Genomic DNA, 21,293 nt, shown 5'->3' with positions numbered 1-21,293 from the left:
CAGTGAAAGGTCCTTTTACAGTCATCTGACCTCAGAGCATCATGTGAATATAGGTACCACTTTGGGAACATATGCGTGCCTGGAAATCTACAGGAGAGAGTCCTGGGTCTCTTTCTGGAATGTGGGAAACACTGGTGGTTCTGTGAAGTTTGGGCAACTTCCTAAGATGGGTTTCTTCCACAGCCTCATCCACATAGGGGTGGGGGAGCTTATGTCCTAATGGCATTTCATGATGGGAATCTAGTCCTCTGGGTCAACTGCTGCTCAGGGGCCTTTTTACAGTGGCCCCCTTCTCTCATTTCCTTCCTGTCCCATTCCTGTTCCTCTTTAGCTAAGCACTTATGCTAACACTTCCTGCATAGATCTTGTTTTTACATGTTAATAAGAACGTTGTTAAAAGAAGATTCCCTTTTCTATATCTCCACAATGTAATTCTTCATGCTACTAACCAACAGATTCAATTCCTTATAGTAACCTACCAAGAAGTGTGAATATCCTGCAATCCTTTGCTATTTTTCAGTAAATTGGGATATCTGTGGTATTTTCTGGTTCTATTTCCACCTGCATCTGCTTTTCCATTGTGTTTAGCTAAGTGGTTTTCTCCAGCACCACAGCTCCTTTAGTGTAGATGCACATTTGCCAATGAAAAGAAAGAAATGAGAACCAATAAATAACTGATTTGAATTATAAGCTCTGTATGATTTTCTCAGACTTAGCAAGTTTCTTTACATTTTCCAATTTTAAGTTCTTTTCAGAATTATTCAGATCATCAAGGAATCTCACATTGCTTTCAAAGATACTCAGAAAACAACCCAAATTCCAGCAAACCAGCATTTCAGCTTCTGATTTTTAATTCACTGATTACTTCCCTCATAATCAAAATGGAACTATAAATTCAATTTAATATTTGGATCCTATTTTTGTTAGAGCAGTCTAGTGGTGAAAATCTAAGAGCAAGATGAAACTAGATTAGAAGTTTCTCTTCCCCTCCCCTGTCTCCCTACACACACACACACACACACACACACATCTTCCTTTATTTCTTCTCATATTTCCATAGGTCTCCTTTTCTGTCTCTCTACAATCTATTATCTATTTTGCAATGTGAGGGATTTTTTTTCTGTTTAAAACTTTTAAATTACTTCTCACTGTACTTCAAGTCAAATCCAAAATTTCTTACATGCTGTTGCTCCTACTTACTACTCCAAATTCATTTATATTAATTGCTTTAGTTTGCTAGTGCCACTTTAATAATAATAAAATAACACAGACTGGGTGGCTCAAATAAGACATTTATTTTCTTATTATTTTGGAGATAAAAATACTGGCTGTTTTAAACTGTTTTTTCATTGGTGTGACTAAAAGACCTGACAAGAACAATTTTAAAGAGAAATAGTCTATTTGGGGACACATGGTTTTACAGGTCTCAGTCCATAGACAGCCAGCTGTATTCCTCAGAGCTCGAGGTGAGGCAGAAGGGTGTAGTGGAGGGAAGTGACTCACACAATAATCAGAAAACAGAGAGAGACCCCACACTCCAGACACAAAATATGTACCCCAAAGGCATGCCACCAATACCTACCTCCTCCAGCCACACCCTACCTGCCTTCAGTTACCACTCAGTTAATCCTCATCAAGGATTAATTCACTGATTGGGGTAAGGCTTTCCCAATCATTTTACCTCTGAATATTCTTGCATTGTCTCACACATGAGTTTTGGGGGCTTATCACATCCAAACCATAACACTGAGGATGGTCTGTTCTGGTCTTTTTCCTTGGCTTAGTGATAGTCATCATCTGCCTATGTGTTTATATCACTCTACCTTTGTACACATCCACATCTTTCTAATAAGAATGACAAGTCATATGAAATTAGGTCCCCCCTGAAGGATGTCATCTTATATTACATATCTCTTGAAAGGCCCTATCTCTGAGTAACATCACATTTTGGTATACTGGTGGTTATGACTTCAACATAACATTTTTTTGTGTGTGTGTGGGACACAATTCAGAAAATAAAACTGATCTTTCAGTTTGCCATTTTCCCACACTTGGATAATAAACTTGGCTAGATCATCTGTGACCAAAATCCAAGTGGAAAGGTATATAAATATCTCTGTTAAGGAAACACAGTTTATGGAAACTAGAGTAAAGAGAACAGATGGAGATCATAAATATTTTTTATGCCCTTCAATGTTATTGCTAATGGCAACTCACCTGCTAGAATTCCCCAAGTCAGCTGATGTGGAATATCTGGAGGTACTAAGCATGACTTGTCACATCTGAGTTATACAACACCTCATTTTACATTGTGACAAATGCCAATGTCTTGCAAGGGAGCTCAGGGCTCCTTGCATGACTGCAGATGCTTTCACTTCAGTGTCAGGCTTGCCTGCCAAAACAACATCAGTTGACACTTCCCTGAATCCTTTTACTTTTGCTTGAACAAAGAAATGGAAAGTTCTAGGGGCAAAACTGTCCACCTTTATCTTCGTTGATATAATGTGTCTATTCCACCTTGAGAAATGAGACAATCCATCAGGAGTTGTTAGTTAATTTGCCAAGGGCTAATTTCTCTCTCTGAAGGTCACTATTGCTATTCCGAGCAAGGAGTAGGGGGGACAAAGCTCTCCCACTTAATCCCACAGACTCAGAAGCAGCTCCCGGTCTCCTGCATTTCAATGCACAGCATCTCTGAATGACCTAACACTAGTTTGAGTAGAACTGAGCTTAATGTTGACTTCAGGATAAACTAAACAGAATCTTAAACAGAAACTATCATGTTTATACAGAGACATGTTTACTAAGTCATTTGAAAACAGGTGATAGCTGTCAGTATAACTTTATTCAGTGAACCTTTTATTATTTTAAAAAATTCAGGACTTAATCTTCAATTTTATGACAAGTAGTTGCAAATCCTGAATGAAAAAATATGTATCACATGTGCCACCAATCCTCCCATACAACACTGCAGCCGCGGCAGGCATCATTGCTGATCAGGACACTGTTTCCCACGGGACCAGGTTTCAGACTCCATCTCAACAGGTTCCAGGCATCCTGTAGGCAGTCTTTACTTTCCAATTCCATGGAAAATGAGGCCAAATTATGTATACATAAAATGTAAGCCAGTGTTCTCAAACAGTGAAGATTTCTGTATTGTAGGATTCATTTTCAATATTTTAATATATAGTGTGCTATTCTAAAATGGTATAAAACACAATAGCACTTTCCAAACTTACTGGATCATTGAACCTCATTTTAGTCCAGGATACCCCATTCTTAGAACATAACTTAGAAAATGCTGCTATGGTATCTTTTCATTATGGATTTTTTTCTCTATAGGCTTCTGATATTTATGATGATTGAGGATTATTCAAGCATTTGTAATCATTGTTTTAATTTTTTTATAATGATAAAGATTTGAATCACTTGCTATGAGGCTGTGCATAAGAACCATTCAGGACAATCCAGTCTAAAGGATCATGCAAAGTTCATATTTCATGGAAGACTGGTTTTTGAAAACTATCATTATTGACCATTTATTTACTGAGTGAAAATGTTCCAAGAACTTATATCTCATTTAGGTAAAGTGGTCATTACATACACATAGTTCATGCTCAAGACAGTCCTAGGTTATGCCTTATTTTCCATCTTAATCATTAACAGTATTCTGTTTTACTTATGAGTGTCTTCTTTGGGTGATAAATTAATTCAACAATCTCCCTATATTTAGTTCTCAGCATCTGCTAACATTATTATTGCTACCCTTATTTTATCAATGATGAAGCACACACACTATGGAAAATTGGACTTTATTTATATACCTAGGACATATCTGAGCCAAGGGTCAAACTAGATTGGTCTTACTTCAAAGCTAATGCTCTTAAATGCAGCATTTTGTATTGGCTGTGTAAGTACATGCTGTCATTTAATACCCATAAAATTACCTAAGAAGCTTTGTCATCTGCATTTTGAAGATGAGAGTTATTGAAGAAATGATACATTGTTATTTGTACATTTGAGGTCTGTTGTGTTAAGAGTTGTATGTACCGTACTTTTGCTGTTTTTTGTGGTAGCCCTGCCTTTAAGAGTGGGCCTCACACATTAGGGCAGGTCAGCAGTGTGCCTGGTCCACACAGCAACACAAAGGGCTGCAAGTGGGACTTCATACTAGATCTGTGCTAATCAGCTGAGACTCAGTAGGTCAGGCTTATGATGTAGAGCTCTCTCCTAAATATTTACTGATTCAGAAAAGCAATATGAAGTGAAAATGCAAGTAAGTCCAAGTTATTAAAATTGGCCTCCTGAATATGGTTAGGTGAGCAAATAGTGTACAAGTAGGATGTAAAAATGACTCAAATTATAAGGATATTCTCATCATAAAATGCTGAGAACAGACTCATTTTCTAAAAATTAGAGGTTCCATTGATATAATAATATTGATTTATAAAAATGTATGAGGGCTGGGGATGTGGCTCAAGTGGTAGCGCGCTCGCCTGACATGCGTGCGGCCCGGGTTCAATCCTCAGCACCACATACAAACAAAGATGTTGTGTCCGCCGAAAAACTAAAAATAAATATTAAAATTCTCTCTCTCTCTTTAAAAAAAATAAAAATATATGAGATTCATCCAGTGAGTACTTAATGATCCATTTAAGCTTAAGCCATATAAACTTCAAAATAAGGACATTCACTTATACTATCATATAGGTTCTCGCTTTCAACAACTCCATATAAAATTACTGTTTTTATTTTAACAACTGTGTTTCAAGTGTTCATCCTGTTTCACTTTATAGTCTAGATCAAGGTTTCTCAACCTCAGCACCAACTAATATTTTGGGCTGGATAATTCTTTGTGTATTATTGAAATTTTTATCAGCATCCCTGGTCTCCACACCCTAGATGCTAGGAGTACTGACTCTCTACTCATGATAATCAAAAGCGTCTCTAGATATTGTGACTCTTTGCATTTTTCTGTTATTATTGAAAAATAACTGGGTAGAAATGGAATTAATATTAAAACTCTTTTGATAGCATTCAGTACCAGTTCAAACATTTCTAGAAAGCAAGAGTGCTGGCAAATTTTTAAGAACCTTAGTCTAGAAAGCAAGAATGCTGGTAAATTTAAGAACCTGAGAACAGGGGCTTTGGAGATATGCCTTGAGAACAAAGCTGATTTGAAGAAGGGATGATGACAAGGTAAAGATACATTAGCAACTGGCTGCTCAGCTTCCAGGTTTAGTGCAAAGTCTTTAGAAGATCTCCTACAGTCCTTCCTTTTCTGGCAGTGACTTTTAGAAATATTCCAAATCACCAAGGAAAAGTCAAACTTTTCCATTCCACTTCTCTGCCATTTTCCCTGATTTTTTTTCCATTAGAAGGAGAAGCTGGTGTTATGTGATGAAATTTAGCAGATAGTATTCTATATGTTCTCTATCTATGAGCTTCATCTATGGGCCTCATCCTAGGAATGAAAAGACATTGCTTCCTTATGGAACATTTCAATTAGGATTATTTCCACATTTGGATCATCCTTCCTCCCTGTTTGCATTTCTTTATTTCTCATCTCGTTCTTTTATGCAACAGGTGGGATAAAGACTTCTTCTGACTCCCCATTTCCAACCTTCTCTAACCTTCTTCCCAGCTCTGGCAAAGCCTAATGGGTGAGGAATGGGAGCCATGGTGAAAGAAGTATAGGGAGGATCTCCTTATTCCTAGGTTGATCTTTCTGTTTCTTTGTAATGAAAAAGGAGTACAATTCCAAGGGCCAGAATGTCTAGGGAAAGAGGCCATTAGAGAAGCTTTGACCATGGTGTTCATCTATGTTAGTTCAGTTCATAAGGGTAGCAGTTAGAGTTCTGGTTTTAGATTTCTATCTTTGTTAAAGAATTTAATAATCTACAGGTATTATCTCCCACCTTCACCCCTATTTGAGTCTCAAGAAAGAAGTGCACTATTGTGATAAAAGTTACCAATTTAATCATCATCGAATTTCACATTTTTAAGGAGAATAAAGCCAATAGTGAAACTGCTGGCATTGGTCACAGGCCAATATGGAATTTCTTACTTGAGAAATGATATAATTATTTGAATTTTATGAATCTGGAAATTGTAGAAAAGCTATCAGTTTTCCATTGCTTATCCTAACTCTTGGCCATGACAGTTCACAGAAATTGAGGCTCAGTGCACAGCAGGGTATGCCATTTTAAAAAATCTTGGATGTGAAAATATGGGTTGAATTTCCAGAAGTCATTCAAAAGCAGCTTCTATTAGGGATTGATTAAGTTACTGCATTATTTTAAAAACTTGTGTTTATTTGAGGATGTTAATAGATATGAGAAACCATTGATAAATATCTTACAGAATTACTTTAAATAGATATTTGTTTGTATTCTACTATATAGATGTTATCTAGTGAAATTAGTTGATTTATTTAAAAAAAAAACTGATAGATCTCCTTTAAACTCACAAGTGGAAAATTTTAGTAGTTCTTAATTTATTTTGAGAAATCAGACATATTTTTAAACATTCAATTTACTTGTGGCATTTATCAATGGAAATCACTATATGATAAAAACTACATTTTGCAGGCTTGGTGGTGCAGACATGTAATCCCAGAAACACTAGAGACTGAGGCAGGAGGATCACAAGTTCTAAGCCAGTCACAGCTATTTAGTAAGGCCCTAAGCAACCTAATTTAGCAAGACACCTTCTCAAGGAAAAAAAAGGAGGTGGGTAGGTGCTGGGAATGTAAGTCAGTGGTAGCTCAGTGATAAAGGGCCCCTGAGTTCAATCTCCAGTACCAGCTACAACCACAAAAAAATACATTTTATTCTAAGTAGCAAATTGTTTCTAAGAAATAGGTTGATGAAATTATAAAGACTTAATGATAGGTTTTATAAATGTGTATTATTTTGAGATACACAAAATTTTTCAAAAATATAATATTCTCAGGGATATAAGCAAAAAAACAAAAGAACTAACAAAAGGAAGGTTTCTTTAAACAGTGTAACAAAAGCAATTGTCTAGATGTGAGGACTCTCGACTTTAGACATGAAAAGCAAACATGTACTAAGTCGGTTTGTATTTTCATGGGAATAATCTATTATTATTAGTGCCATAAACAGGTTCAATAACTTTCTATGCAGCATTTAACTTCTCTGCTTTTGTTTTTCTTTACTTTTCAAAATGAGAACTAGCTTCTTAAGTGCAAAGTGCATTATAAAATGCAAGAATTTTCATAATACGTTATTGGCCTATGATATTCTATTTTAACATTGATAACATCCATTTGGAGTAGGTATGACACTGATAAATTGTGGCAATAACAAATTCCCAAATTCAGAGCTTGCTTCCGCTTTCATGGTAAAGACTTGCCCTGAAGAGAGCAGACAATTCAAATGCAAGCTTGCTTCACTCAGAAAGCACAATGTCTGTACATTCTTGAGTTTTATTAACATAACCTGAAAATGAGATCACAGGAAATGTATTAGTGAATAATGGCACATCAAATGAAATTTATTAACTAGCATAAAATCACCCCTATATGTAAATCTTTATGAGGAACAATCACCTTTAGCTGGAAAAATACACATGTTTATCCTTTTAGGAGAAGACAATGAAATATTTAAAGATTTCTGTTTCCTAGACAAATGATTCCTTCAGGTCCCTAACAAGTCTGCTTTAGGTTTTCTAAAAACATATAGCTAGTATTTTACCTTTTTTATTGATTTTTCCTGCAACAGACACCGAATTCCTTTTCAACTTGGAGTCGAGGAGGAAGCTGGAAAAAACAAACAACAAACAAACAAACAAAACAGAGCTAGCATCTCTCCATTTTAAGGCTGAATAAAGAAATACAATAAAGTCATGGTTGCCTTTCACAGCCATGGGGAAAACAGCTTTACAGAAGAAACTGGCAAGACAATCTCCATATTAAAAGAAAATCAAAATCAAAATTACAAATTTCAAGTACATCAAAGCCAAAATTTTATTTTGATTTTGAGGGAAAATAACCCGAGCATTGGGAATTTGCTTTCTCTTTACTTTATCCAAAATATTATTCTCAAAAAGATATGGCATGATTGTTTAGTACTTCAGATTTTTGTGGAAGAATCTTTGATTGACAAAGATATTCATAAACTCCTGGATTGTGGTACAATCCACAATTCTGCTGTAGATGAATGAGTCTAATGAGTCTCTATAATATAGCTCTATAGTTCATCGGTGGGCCATAAAATGATCCAAAAACACAAAAGCTTCCAACAGTTCTTCAGGGCAAATGATTTTTATGATTACTTATGATTTATTTGAAACAGAAGAGTGCTTAAAGGGTCACTAAAATTAAGAAAACTAAAATTGTTTCATTATGAGAGCTTACCAAGGACTCTAATTTTGAATTTTAGCAAGAAATCTGTCTGCTATATGACCTTTGGTAACAGTGTAAATTCTCTATATCACATATGTAGATAGTTGGAATAACATGAGTTTTACAAAGGAAAATTTGTGGTCAGGACATTATCAGTGTTGTTTTGAATTGGTCTCTGTTTTCAATTGCTGCTCTCCTTGCTTAGTGTTATTTTTAGCTTCTTGTTAGCAGTTTCTTTCCAATTAAGTTTATGATGTGAAGTAATGCACACTTGTATCAACAATATTTTGGGGCTGTATTTTCCCTATAAGTGGACTTTAAGTACTATCCATTCTGGTGCAAATAGAATCATCATAATCCTATTGTTAAAACAGATGCACTCATAATTCTTCTAAGATTTATTTTGTCTGTACATGTTGAGTTCAGTACACTTTGGCTTAAATGCTTTTTTCCCCTTTGAATTCTTTCTTTCTTTTCTCCAAATAATTTCCTTAAATTATGGCTCATATATTTTTGTAGTCAAATGTTCACCTAACCTATTTGGTTCATATTTATTTCAAAGTACATATAACATAGAAAATTTTTTCAGGCCATGTTCTTTATGAGAACATGAGAAAAAGAGAAATTCATCCTCCCCCTACATCCCCCTCCCCTTCCATCTTCCTTCTTTTATTTTTGCAGTACTGGAAATTGAATCCAGAGCCTCACACTTGCTACACAAGTGCTTTACCACTGAGCAATATATCCAGATGTCTCTCTCTTTTTTAAATATTTTATAAAAATTAAATATAACCTACCTTATTGCTGAAGGGATTATTATACAACATATTTTCATTTTGGGAAGTGTTACCTAGAAATACAAACTCTGTTACTACCTCTATAGTCATTCGCATATATAATGGTTCACTTATTCAATACTTTAAAAACATGACATATACAAAGTCTAGGATATGGGTCAATAGAAAGATTAGTAAACAGATCAAAAGGGTGTATTGGAAAAGTCCCCTTGGCAAGTGTGCTATTACTTTCTCCTACTCACAGGGATTGACTTGGGTCAGATATGGCAGAGTTACTTCTCTTCAGAAATAATCTTTATAATAATACCTTTGAGGAACAATCTCCCTTTTTTCATACCTTCTTCATTTTCTTTTCACCATTCACCAGGATTGGCCAGTTGCAAAACATACTTGCTCCTTCTGCACACCATTGACCTACACCATTACTCCTCCTGGTTTCACCACATGGTTCCTATTTTCCATCCCAACTACAGGACTCAGTCTTATTCCTTCTCGATCCCACAGTCAGTGCTTTGGTTCAGGCTGTAGACAGTTGCCTCTGGATCATTCACCAGTTCTGTAACTGGTCGCTAGATCCTCTCTACCTTCCCAGTATTCAGCACACACTCCTGCCTCATCACATTCAAGTGAATTGCTCTCTCAAATGTTACTCAAATTTCATTTGCTCTATCAATAGTTTCATTTATCCACTGGCCTCCATTTTTGTAAATCATTATCAGTCTTTATAGACCATCTCCATGTACAATTCTTCCATTTTACATGTGAGAAAACAAGCCTGGAGAGCTTAAGTCACATGCCACAGGTAACAACTAGTAAGTTGTGAATAGCCAGGTCAGTCAGTCAATGCACATGCTTCTTTCACTCTATTACAATTCCTCTGCCATTGCTATTCTAGAATCACCTAACATTTATGTTGGACGTCAAGTTGTTTTACACATAAACGTAAAATCTATGTGAATGTTTACACTGACTTACCTAGTCATATTGGGTTTTCATTAATATCAAAATTGGTTTTAATGTAACTTCATTTTAGTCTTAGATTCTTCCATTAATAACAGACACTTACCACTGGGATGATGCACAATGGTGAGTTTATCTAGAAGAAAAAAGAAAAAAAAACAACCACATTCTACTGAGTTTTGTTCAACATTTACCTCAAGGTCTTTTCTTTTTGTTGTCTGACAGTGGTGTGTCTTGGTGGCTATGAATCTCGCAGTCTGATTAAAAAAATTACTTACCCTAAATTTATCTCCCTTTGGTCACTAAGCACGAAACCATATCTTTCATTACTTTAATTTTTTTCTCTTCCAACACTTGTCCCAAGGTGTATATGGTTTTAGTTTTGTTTGACGGTTAAAAGCTTGCTATTTAGTCTTGAAATTCCTTTAGCCTGAGCTATTCCATTCTTTTAAAACATCAATATTATTCAGGGATAATTACATATGGTACAATTTAAATATTTCTAAGTGTATACTTTGATGATTTTTGAAAAATCTGAAAATTCACCTACCCACCAAATCAATAGCATAGAGATAATTTCATCTGTAGAGAATATTCCCTCATACTCTCATGTCAATCTTCATTGAAACATTACTCATGATAGCCACCAATTTCTATCTCTGTAGATTAGAATTCCAGATAAATGGAATTATATAGCATGTATCATTTGTTTCTGATGATCTTTTACTTATACTGATTGAGATTCATTTCTGTTATGTATAATAGTAAGTATCCCTTCTTACTGCTTGAGTAGTATCTTATCGTATAAATATATCATGATATAAGTACCCATTTTTCCTGTTCAACTTTTGGATTATTTCCAACAATTTATCTACTGTTCTTTTTTATTTTTAGCCTTAGAACACACTGTTTTCTAATTTATTTATATTCTTTTTCTCCCATCCTCCTTTAGTATGAACATTTTATTTGTAATACTCCTCAGCTAATTTATTTCTGCTTGTATAAAATTTTGCCTCCTTTCCCTACCCCTTTCTTGTTTATTAAATACACAAAATATTTACATAGTTCTGAAAGTCAGAAGTATACACAGAGAAGTATGGATTTTTTTTCTTTTTGAGCCAATTTAGGTAAGTTTTGTTTTTGAAGTAATTTGTTCTTTTTTAGCTAAGTGATAATAAATATGGTGGCAAAAGTTCTTATATTTTCTTAACATGTTTTTAATGCCTATAGGATCTGGTATGATAACCCACTTTATTTAGTTTCTACTTTGGATAACTTGTTTTCCTTTTTTTTTTTCCTTGATAATTCCTCCACAACCTTATCAATTTTATTTATCACTTATGACTTATTTTTGGCTTTGTAAATTCTCCCTTTTGTTAATTTCTTTCCTTTTTTAAAATTAATTTCTGATATTATTTCTTTTTTTTAAAGAGAGAGAGAGAGAGAGAGAGAGAGAGAATTTTTTAATATTTATTTTTCAGTTCTCAGCGGACACAACATCTTTTTTTGTATGTGGTGCTGAGGATCGAACCCAGGCCGCATGCATGCCAGGCAAGCGCACTACCGCTTGAGCCACATCCCCAGCCCAGTGATATTATTTCTTTACTCTTGCCTATTTTTGAGTTTTCTAAATGTAAAGTTAAATCATTGATCTAAAACATTTTTGTTTTTTCTATCATAATTTTTATATTTACAAAATTTCCTCTATTAACCACATAACTATTGGAGTTGCATTCTACACATTTTGATACATTTCTTTCATTATCCTTTGAGTTGAAATATTTTCATTTCTTATTTGACCCATTGATTATTTTGAAATGTTATATTTAATTCCTAAAAAAATTTAGAGAGATTTTCTAGGTAACTAATTTGTTATTTTCTAATTTACTTCTACTGTGGCAAGACAATATGATATCAAAATCTTTCAGAACACATGTGAGGTCTCAATTCTTTTAAGTAAAATAATGTTTGATGGTTCAACAGATGGTCTATCTTGGTGGAAGTCCCATGCACACCTTTAACAAACATGAGTTTTTTGGATGCCTTGTTCTGTAAGTGCCAATTTGATCAAGTTAGTTGAAGTATAGTTCTGGACTTTTGTATTTTCATTTATTTTTGTTTGTTTGTTCTATTAATTACTAAGAAAAAAGTAAGAATATCTCTGAGCACTGTCAGTTTGCTTCATGAGTTTTGAATTTTGGATTTAGGATAATTATATCTTCCTAGTTGAACTTCATGTTTGTCATTATGTAATATTATCTTTTATCTCTTGTAGTAATCTTTGAAGTTTATTTTGTCTTCTGCTAATGTGACCCTGCCAGATGTCCTATGCTTACTGTTGGTGTGGCAGATTCTTCACCATCTTTTACTTCCAAATTATCTATGTGTTATATTTTAAATGTGTATCTTTCAGACAGTGGAAACTTAGGTATTGCTTTTTTACCCAGTCTGAAAATATCTGCCTTTTAAATGAGGTATTTAATCCATTTATATTTAACATAAATATTGAAATGGCTCAGTTTAATGCAACCATCTTATTCTTGGTTTTTCACTTATCTGTTTTGTTTAAGTTCCTCTTCTGTTGCTTTCTTGCTTTCTATTTTGTGAATCAAACAATTATTTTTTGTTAGAGCTTTATAGTTCTACATATGGTTGGTTCACCCTGAAAAACTCATACATGTGTGAAAACTGACTTCAGTTCAGGATCTCCTCTTTCCTTCAACTTTCCCCTCCTGTCTTTTCCCTCCTTTCCCATTCTCCTTCTTCTACTTCACTGAACTTCCTTTTGCTCATCTATTAATTTATATTTGATTAGTTATTTTTTATCATATTCTTCCCTCTTTATTTCCTTTAGAGTACTATCTTCATTCCACATATGAGAGAAAACATTTGACATTTGAGTTTGTGAGTTTGGCTAATTTTACTTTGCATGATCTTCTTTATTTCTATCCATTTACTAGCAAATGCCATAATTTTATTCCTTTTTTATGGTTGAGTAGAACTCCATTGTGTGTGTATGTGTGTGTATGTATGTATATATATCTCCCACAATTTCTTAATCCATTAATCTACTGGCAGGCATTTGGGTTGGTTCATAATTTAGCTATTGGAATTATGCTGCTATGAACATTGAGATGGCCGTGTCAGTGTAGTATGATAATTTTAGGTCTTTTAGAAAAATACAAAGGAGTGGAATAGCTAGGTCATATGGTGACTCCATCTCTAATTTTTTGAGGAATATCCATATTGCTTTCCAGAGTGTTTGTACTAGTTTGTAGTCCCACCAACAATGTACAAGTGTACATTTTCCTCAGAACCATGCCAGTATTTATTTTTATTGTTGTTTATATTCTTGATCTTTGGCATTCTGATTGGAGTGATATGAAATCTTAGTTCAGTTTTTATTTGCATTTCCCTGGTTGCTAGAGATGTTAAAACATTTTTTCAAGTGACCAACATTTTCCAACATACTTATTGGAAATTTGTGTTTCTTTTTTTGAGAAGTTTCTGTTTAATTCTTTTGCCCATTTATTGATTGGGATTTTTTTTGTGTGTGTGTATTTGTGTGCTTTGAGTTCTTTGTATATCCTAGAAATTAATGCCCTGAGGTGTAGGTGGCCAAGATTTATCTTATTCCATAAGGCTCTCTCTCTCTTCATGATTTTAATTATTTAATTTGCTGTACAGAGCTTTTAGTTTAATAGCATCCTACTTACTGATTTTATTTCTTATGCTTTGGGGATCTTGTTAAGGAAGATGGCACCAGCACCTATACGATGGAGTGTTGACTCTATGTTTTTTTGTAGCAGTTAAAAAGTTTCTGGTCTATAATTCTAGGTCTTTGATCCATCGTGATTTAGGATTTGTGCAGGTTGAGACAGAGAGAGAGGGATCTAGTTGCATTTTTCTACAATACCATTTGTTTAAAAAATGCTGTCTTGTATATTTTTTTGCATCTTTGTCAAATATCAGACAGCTATAGGTATGTGGATTTATCTCTGTGTCTTCTATTCTGTTTCATTGGTCTTCATGTCTGTTTTGATGCCAATACCATGCTGGTTTTGTTAGTACAACTCAGAAGCATAATTTCAGATCAGGTATTTTGATGCCTACTGCTTCACTTTTCTTGCCTAGTATTGCTTTGTCTATTCTGGATCAATTTTCTTTCAAATGAATTTAAGAATTTTAAAAATAATTCTGTGAAGAAGGTAATAGGGATTTGATGATGGTTACATTGAATCTGTATATTGCTTTGGTAGTATGGTCATTTTGACAATATTGATTCTCCTTATCCAAGAACATGGGATAACTTTCCATCTTCTAAGATCTTTTTCAATTTTTTCCTCAGTATTTAAAGGGATAATTGACATGGAAGCAGACGTCTCTGTGATCTCAATAAGACATTGGCCAGAAGGATGGACTATACATATAGCTCCTGCTATTTAAAAGCTATTAGTCAGATTTCTAAGCCTGCTCAGAGTACCCAGTTCTTCAGTGGAAAGATGAAGACAGCAACACAGGACTTTTATAACCTTATGTCCTTCAAAGTTTGCCAGTAAATTTATGGGGTTGTGATATATTAAGCAATATGGGAGTCTTATTAATGAATTTAGTGGTAACTTCTCAAATGCTTAATCAAGGATTTATCTCTACTAAAGAACTGGGAAAAGATCAACAGAGAAGGTGTGCACCTATACCACAGTCCCCTCAGCAAGGATGACGTGGGTTGGGATATTTACCTAATCAGCCTTTTTAATGAAGGCATTGATCTCTTCTTGGACCCAGAAAAAAGCAGAAAAATAAATCGGCTATCTGATGATCCTGTCTGAGTTGATCAACAGCCCCTCACAAGGGAAAAACTTTGAGTGGTTCATATATTAATTCAAGAACAGCTTCAAGCTGGTCACAGTGAACCTAATTTTAGCCCATGCAATTACCTCAATTTTTGTAATAAAGAAAAAATCTAGGAAATGGTGATTGTTATAAGATCTCAAGCAATCAATTGGAATTAATGGGTGCTTTATAGCCTGGGCTTCCTTTTCCTGCAGCTATTCCTCTTGATCAGCAATTAATAGTAATAAATTTGAAAGATTGTTTTTTCACTATACCTTTGCATCCAACAGAGTATAAGAGATTTGCATTTAGCATCCCAGCTGTGAATTTCAAGAACCCTGTAAAAGGTTACTGCTGGAAAGTTTTGTCCCAAGAAGGTTCTACTTATCAAACATGGAGGACCTGGAGCCAAAGTTCAAATGACTAAAGATTGGACTGGATGTGTTGATCCTGACCCCAGCAGGAACCACAGGCTGAGGAGGAAGAGGAGGACTCTACAGACTCAGAAGGCCAACTTGCCAACATGAGCACAACTAAAGAACCCAACGTATCAGGTTGAGTGGATGATTGAACAAAGGGAGGTGCCAAGTCTCCAATCACAATATTTGTGGTTATGTTGGCTTAATTGAGCTGCCAGGTAAGTGGAGTTCATGGGGAAACTTATTGGACCTCTTTTCCAGATCCACATTTAGTACACCTAGCGGTGTGGACTGGAGAATCCATCCCAGTATTTACAGATAAACACATGACACCTATTCATGTAACTGGATTTAGTTATACTGGCTACAGTGGGAATCTACTTATATGTTGGTTCTATGATAAACATGCTGGCTGTTTAAAAGTAAACTTTGAGGAAAAGATGGCATATGGATGGCATAGATCAGCTAATCATACTGGCCCCTGGGACTTAAGATCATATGTCTGGACACTTATTAAAATGGGACTTTCTCAAAACAAGCCACTCATTCTCATAGAACATCCACCAATACCTTACCACCCTAATCATTCTGTAATAGAATTTGGCATGTTTCCTAAATGGATGGAATGTGCAAATATCTTGCCAGTGCAACATAAAGTCTTTAGAAATGGTGGATATATTTTGTATTGGTCTCCAAGAATTGATAACAGACAGCTACATCAGGATTCCTTGACTCCTGGAGGATTTGTTGGTGATGTCCTGACTTTCAGTGATGGTGGCATGCAAATGATCTGTGGCACTTAATAGTTGCCTCAGATTTTCTCCAGCACACAGAAGGCCCCAAGCTTGACTTTATAGACAGGAACTTCAAAGAGGGCTTTGCTATGGCCTGTGGGCCTGTGTTCAATCTCCTTATGCTTTAGTTTCTGGAAACGTAAGAGTAAAAAGAAAAGGAGAAAAATATCATGTATGCTGTAATCTAACCAACTGTATCACCAGATATAATAGAAGGAAAGGAATAATCATTCTTTACCAACCCTCCTTTGTTTTACTTCTAGCTAACATTTCAGGGCCTTGTTAGGCTGATGTTGGAGTTCAAGTTTTAAAACAAATGCATGCCCAGCTAGGCAGACCCTGATTATGCTATTGGCTTTATAGTTCTTAGAGTAGTTGTTTTAATATTCTTTATAGCCTCTACTGTGAAAGTTTCTGTGTATTATCTCAAATCATTTAAAATGCTCATTTTCTTAATAATTTGGCTTAAAATGCTTCCAAGGCCCTACATTATCAGGTAAATATTGATGAAAAGATTGAGACTAAATTAAATTCTTTGGAAGCTACTGTCCAAAGAATTGGAAATATTGAAAATGAATGTTCCACTCCCAAATTTAATCAAAGGCTTTGTTGCCATGCTGGCTATAAGTATGTCTGCATTATTGCAGCCAAATGTTTCCAAATGGAGTTGGGAAAAGGTAAAAAATCATTTAATGGGCATTTGGCACAGCAATAATAACAGTTTGGGTTTTTTGGACTTACATCATCGCATTCAGGATATTCAGAATAGCAGGATTGATCCCCTGGATCCTGCATTTTTAGCTGAACAAATACTTCATGACTTAAATGGTTTTAATTCTGGAAATATGTTGAAACATTCCATGTGGTACATTTTTGGAATGATATGTTTGCTACTAATTCTCTTTTGTGTCATAATAATAGGTTGCTGTAACTTCAGAGAGGAGATCTGGGAACTTCAAGTTACTGCATTTAAAAAATAAAGAAGGGGGAGATGTTGAAAGCAGTTAATAAATCAATGCTTTGAATTATGCAAAACCTGGACAATGAGGCATTGCTTCTGGGAATCTTGTGGTGTGAAAGTGTCTGGGGGAATGTCCATTTGCAAAAATCATGGCTCCTGTTAATAGGAAGATTCTATGCTTGTCAAGGAATTTGCTAGTTTAAAAAGCCTTGGTTTCAAATCCCAGCTGCCCAGAGGTAAAAGAGATGGGCATAACCTGCTAAGCCTCAACCATATTGTTTTTCTCAAACTTCATCCTTATTACCTCAAGAATTTTTTTGTACTGAAGCCCTTTGGTGTTCCTACCTATAAAAATAAAATGCATATTCTAATTTTTTTTTGTTAGAGCTATTGTCCACCAGAGCTGGATCATCCCCCACTTTTCATTAATAATTGAGTCTTGTCTTATTTCTATAATTTTTAATGAATTTTCTTAATCTAGCTCACTGCTTGTGTTGGTTAACTGTTCACCCACTGTGCTGGCTGCAGCAGATGACAAGTGTTCTATAATTTTCATTGTAGATCACTTTTATATCCTTAGTTAGATTAATTCCCAGGTATTCACTTTTTTGAGGTTATTGTGAATGGGATGATTTCTCTGATTTCTTCCTCTGCTGAGTCACTGTTGGAGTATATTAAAGCCATTGATTTATGGACATTAACTTTATGCACTTTGCTAAACTCATTTATAAGCTCTAGAAGTCTTCTGTTGGAGTTTTTGAGTCTTCTAAATATAGCATCATATTGTTCTCAAACAGAGATAGTTTGACTTCTTCTTTCCCTATTTGTATCCCTTTGATTCCCTTTTCTTGCTTAATCACTCTGGCTGGCGTTTCAAGGACTACATTGGATTGGAGTGCAAGAGTGAACAGCCTTGTCTCTTTCCTGATTTTAGAGGAAATGCCTCTAAAATAGTCTTTCTCCATTTAGTATGATGTTGGCTTCAAGTTTTTCAGAAATGATCTTAACAATGTTAAGGTAAATTCCTTCAATCCCTACCTTCTCCAGAATTTTTAACATGGGAATTAGATTTTATAAAAGTCCTTTTCTGCATCTGTTGAGATAATTGTGTGATTTTTTTTCCTTAATTCTGTTTAAGTGATGAAGTATACTTACTGATGTGTGTATGTTGAACCAACTTTACATCCCTTTAATGAAACTCACTTTATCATGGTGTATAATCTTTTGATATGTTTTTGAATACAATTTAATAATATTTTATTAAATATTTTTGCATTCATGTTCATAAGAGATATTGGTCTGTAGTTTTCTGTCCTTGATGTGCCTTTGTCTGGTTTTGGTATCAGGGTTACACTGGCTTCATAGAATATATTTGTGAGTGTTGTCTCTCTTTCAATTTCATGAGTAATTTGAGAAAGATTGGTGTTAGTTCTTCTGTAAAGGTCTGGTAGAACTCAGCTGAGAAAGCATCAGGTCCTGGGCTTTTTTGGGGAAGGATTTTAATTGCTATTTTAATTTCATTACTTGATATTGGTCTGGTTAGGTGTTCTTTATCTACCTGATTCAATTTAGGCAGGTCATATGTATCTACAAACTTGTGAATGTCTTCCAGATTTTTCAGTTTATTGAAGTTAAATTTTCAAAATAGGTTCTGATAATCCTTTGGATTTCAAAAGAGTCTGTGGTAAGATCTCCTCTTTCTTTGTGATCTTGTTGATTTGTTTCTCACACTTTCGTCTGGTTAGTTTGGCTAAAGTTTTGTCAATCTTATTCATTTTTTTCAAAGAATCAACTCTTTGTTGCTCTGATCCTATATATTGTTTTCCTATTCTCAATTTAATTGATTTCAGCTCTGATCTTATTTACTCCTTAGCTTCTACTGGTTTTGGCATTAGGTTGCTCTTTTTTAAGGTCTTGAGGTATAACACAAGTTTATTTATTTGAAATTTCTCTATTTTTTATGTAGGTACTTAGTGCTATAAATTTTCCTCTTAGAACCATTTCATACTCTCCCTCAGGTTTTGATGTTGTATCTGTTCTCATTCCTTCCTAAGAATTTCTTGATTTTTATTCTCATTTATTCTTTGATCCATTCTTCCTTTGAGAGAGTATTTTTCAATCTGCATGTGTTTATGTGGTGGTTTCTGTTATTTTTCTTGCTGTTGATTTCTAACTTCATCTCATTATGATCTTCAAACAATTATTTTAGTGCTCCATTAAATTACCTTTTCTGTTTTCATAGATATACTTCTTTTTTATTTATTTTTAGTGGTTGCTTTCTGACTAAAATCAGTAATTTTAATTTATCAGATAGATAAATATCTATCCATTTATGTTTTATGCCTCATGTTTGACTCCTCATACTTCCTACTTTATCCCTTCCTCTTAACTTCATATTCTACAGCATACTTTATCATGTAAAACTTTTTCAAACACATAGTTTGTCTTATCTGCAACCTCTTTTCTTTTTGTGCTTATTTTAATCTTTTCTCTCTCTCACATGCTTTGATCTCTAAATTAAGTTTTAGTATTTGTTATTGTTTTTGAGATAGTTTATAAAAAGAAATAAAAGGTAATATTTTATATCAATCTGCTTTGTATAATTCTCAGCATTATTTTTCCCTTTAAGCTTCTTTTCTTTAATATGTCTTTCAACCTGTATGGCATTCTTTAGTGTTTATTTTATTGAAGTTTTACTATGAATTCTCTTATTTCATTTCTCTTCAGGTGCTTTGAAAAATTTTCTCTTATCTTGGCTTAAAGTAGTTTAACCACAAGTTGCTTAGTTGTCACTCTTTTAACAATTATGTTATTTGTGGGTTTTTAAAAATTTCTTAGAAATCCATAAAGTGGTGTACATAAAATTTTAACATTAAGTTTTTGGACATTATTTCTTTCAAAATGTTTTGTCTTATTATGTGGTTCTACCTAATCACATGCATAATAAAGTGTTATATTATCTTAAATGTCCTTGGGAATTTATTCATTTTTGAAGTTCTTTTATCTCCCTGCTCATCATATTGGGTAATTTCTATTGCTTTATATGCATATTCACTAATTATTACTTTGCTATAGTCAATTTGCTGATGAGCTCATCTGATATCTTTTTCATTTTTATATTTATTATAATTTTATTTTCTACAATTTTTTACTTTTTCCTGTATGTAGTTTCAGTGTTTCTGTTGATATTTCCTATTTATTCACTTCCTCAAACCATTTGTTTTCATTAGTTAAGTATTTTTATAAGAGCTTCTTTAAAGTCTCCATCTGCTAAGGTCAACAATGGTGTCATCTCAGGTTCAGGTTCTGTTGATGGTTTTCTTTTTCTTCACTATAGATGCCTGTATCTTTGTATGTCATATTTTTTCTTATTTTGAAAATTGAATCCTGCCAGTTATAATCTGTTGCATATTATGAATTTTGTAATATTCCTCAGATGGCCTAGATTCTTTTTTTAGCAGAAGTTTCAAATTTTGACATGTGGTTGTGTAGGTTTGATTTTATTCTGTTGTTGATATTGATTTGTAGAAAGCCCAGGTGTTTTGTGAGCTTGGAAGGACCCAGCACACAAACCCTGTCTCTGATATGCATCTTGTAGGGATGAGCTTTAGGCTTTGTTGGGGTGCATCTAGAGGAGTTGTTACTCTAAGTCATGGTCCTTCCTCTGTACATCTTTTGAATGTCACAATAGGATTCTAGGCAAGACAGAAACACAGCCTCAACAGGGCTTTTCTGTAGCTCTGCTCAACCTCTAGTGAAGTTGCCCTCTTGTATGCCTTGAGTGGTTTAACTTTGCACTTACAGCTCATCTTTCAGCTTTACGCTTGAGGAGCCCCTCACATGGGTCTCTGAGGCCATTCCTCTTCAATGAACCACCACATACAATCCAGTAGCTTCAGCTTCCCTGATCTACAATCTCTATAATATTCATCTGCCCATTGTATATTTTCTGAAATCAGAAGCTTCCTATCTTTGACTAATATTAACATTCTGTACAATGAGAGTTTATGTCTGGTAGTACTATTTGTTCCATTGTGGCTGAAAGGAGAACCAATTGATTCTTGGTTAAAATGCCAATGATTAAGAACACTGATTTTGAATTCAAACAGAAATGGGTGGTAGTTTCTTCATGTCCTTGGGTGTTTTTGTTTATTTTTTAGT

At 34.4% G+C, this 21,293-nt stretch overlaps 1 protein-coding gene across 2 annotated transcripts in view; it reads right to left on the bottom strand.

Annotated features, from left to right (window-relative positions):
* Positions 1–6,437: 6,437 nt before the first annotated feature.
* Positions 6,438–21,293, bottom strand: part of Bank1 (B cell scaffold protein with ankyrin repeats 1) — a 293,502-nt gene continuing 278,646 nt past the window's right edge. For both annotated transcript variants that reach the window (XM_048813664.1, XM_048813663.1), the window contains exons 14-17: positions 10,232–10,261; positions 9,166–9,218; positions 7,719–7,783; positions 6,438–7,463 (exon numbers count right to left, since the gene is read on the bottom strand). In XM_048813664.1, coding sequence (XP_048669621.1) covers positions 7,724–7,783; positions 9,166–9,218; positions 10,232–10,261 — 143 coding nt within the window. In that variant the 3' untranslated portion in view covers positions 6,438–7,463; positions 7,719–7,723. The remainder of the gene's footprint in view (positions 7,464–7,718; positions 7,784–9,165; positions 9,219–10,231; positions 10,262–21,293) is intronic.

Source organism: Marmota marmota, unplaced genomic scaffold (genome assembly GCF_001458135.2).
Source record: "Marmota marmota marmota unplaced genomic scaffold, marMar, whole genome shotgun sequence".
NCBI lineage: Eukaryota > Metazoa > Chordata > Mammalia > Rodentia > Sciuridae > Marmota > Marmota marmota.
The sequence above is the reverse complement of the archived record's forward strand: the minus strand, read 5'-3'. Positions and strand labels throughout refer to the sequence as shown.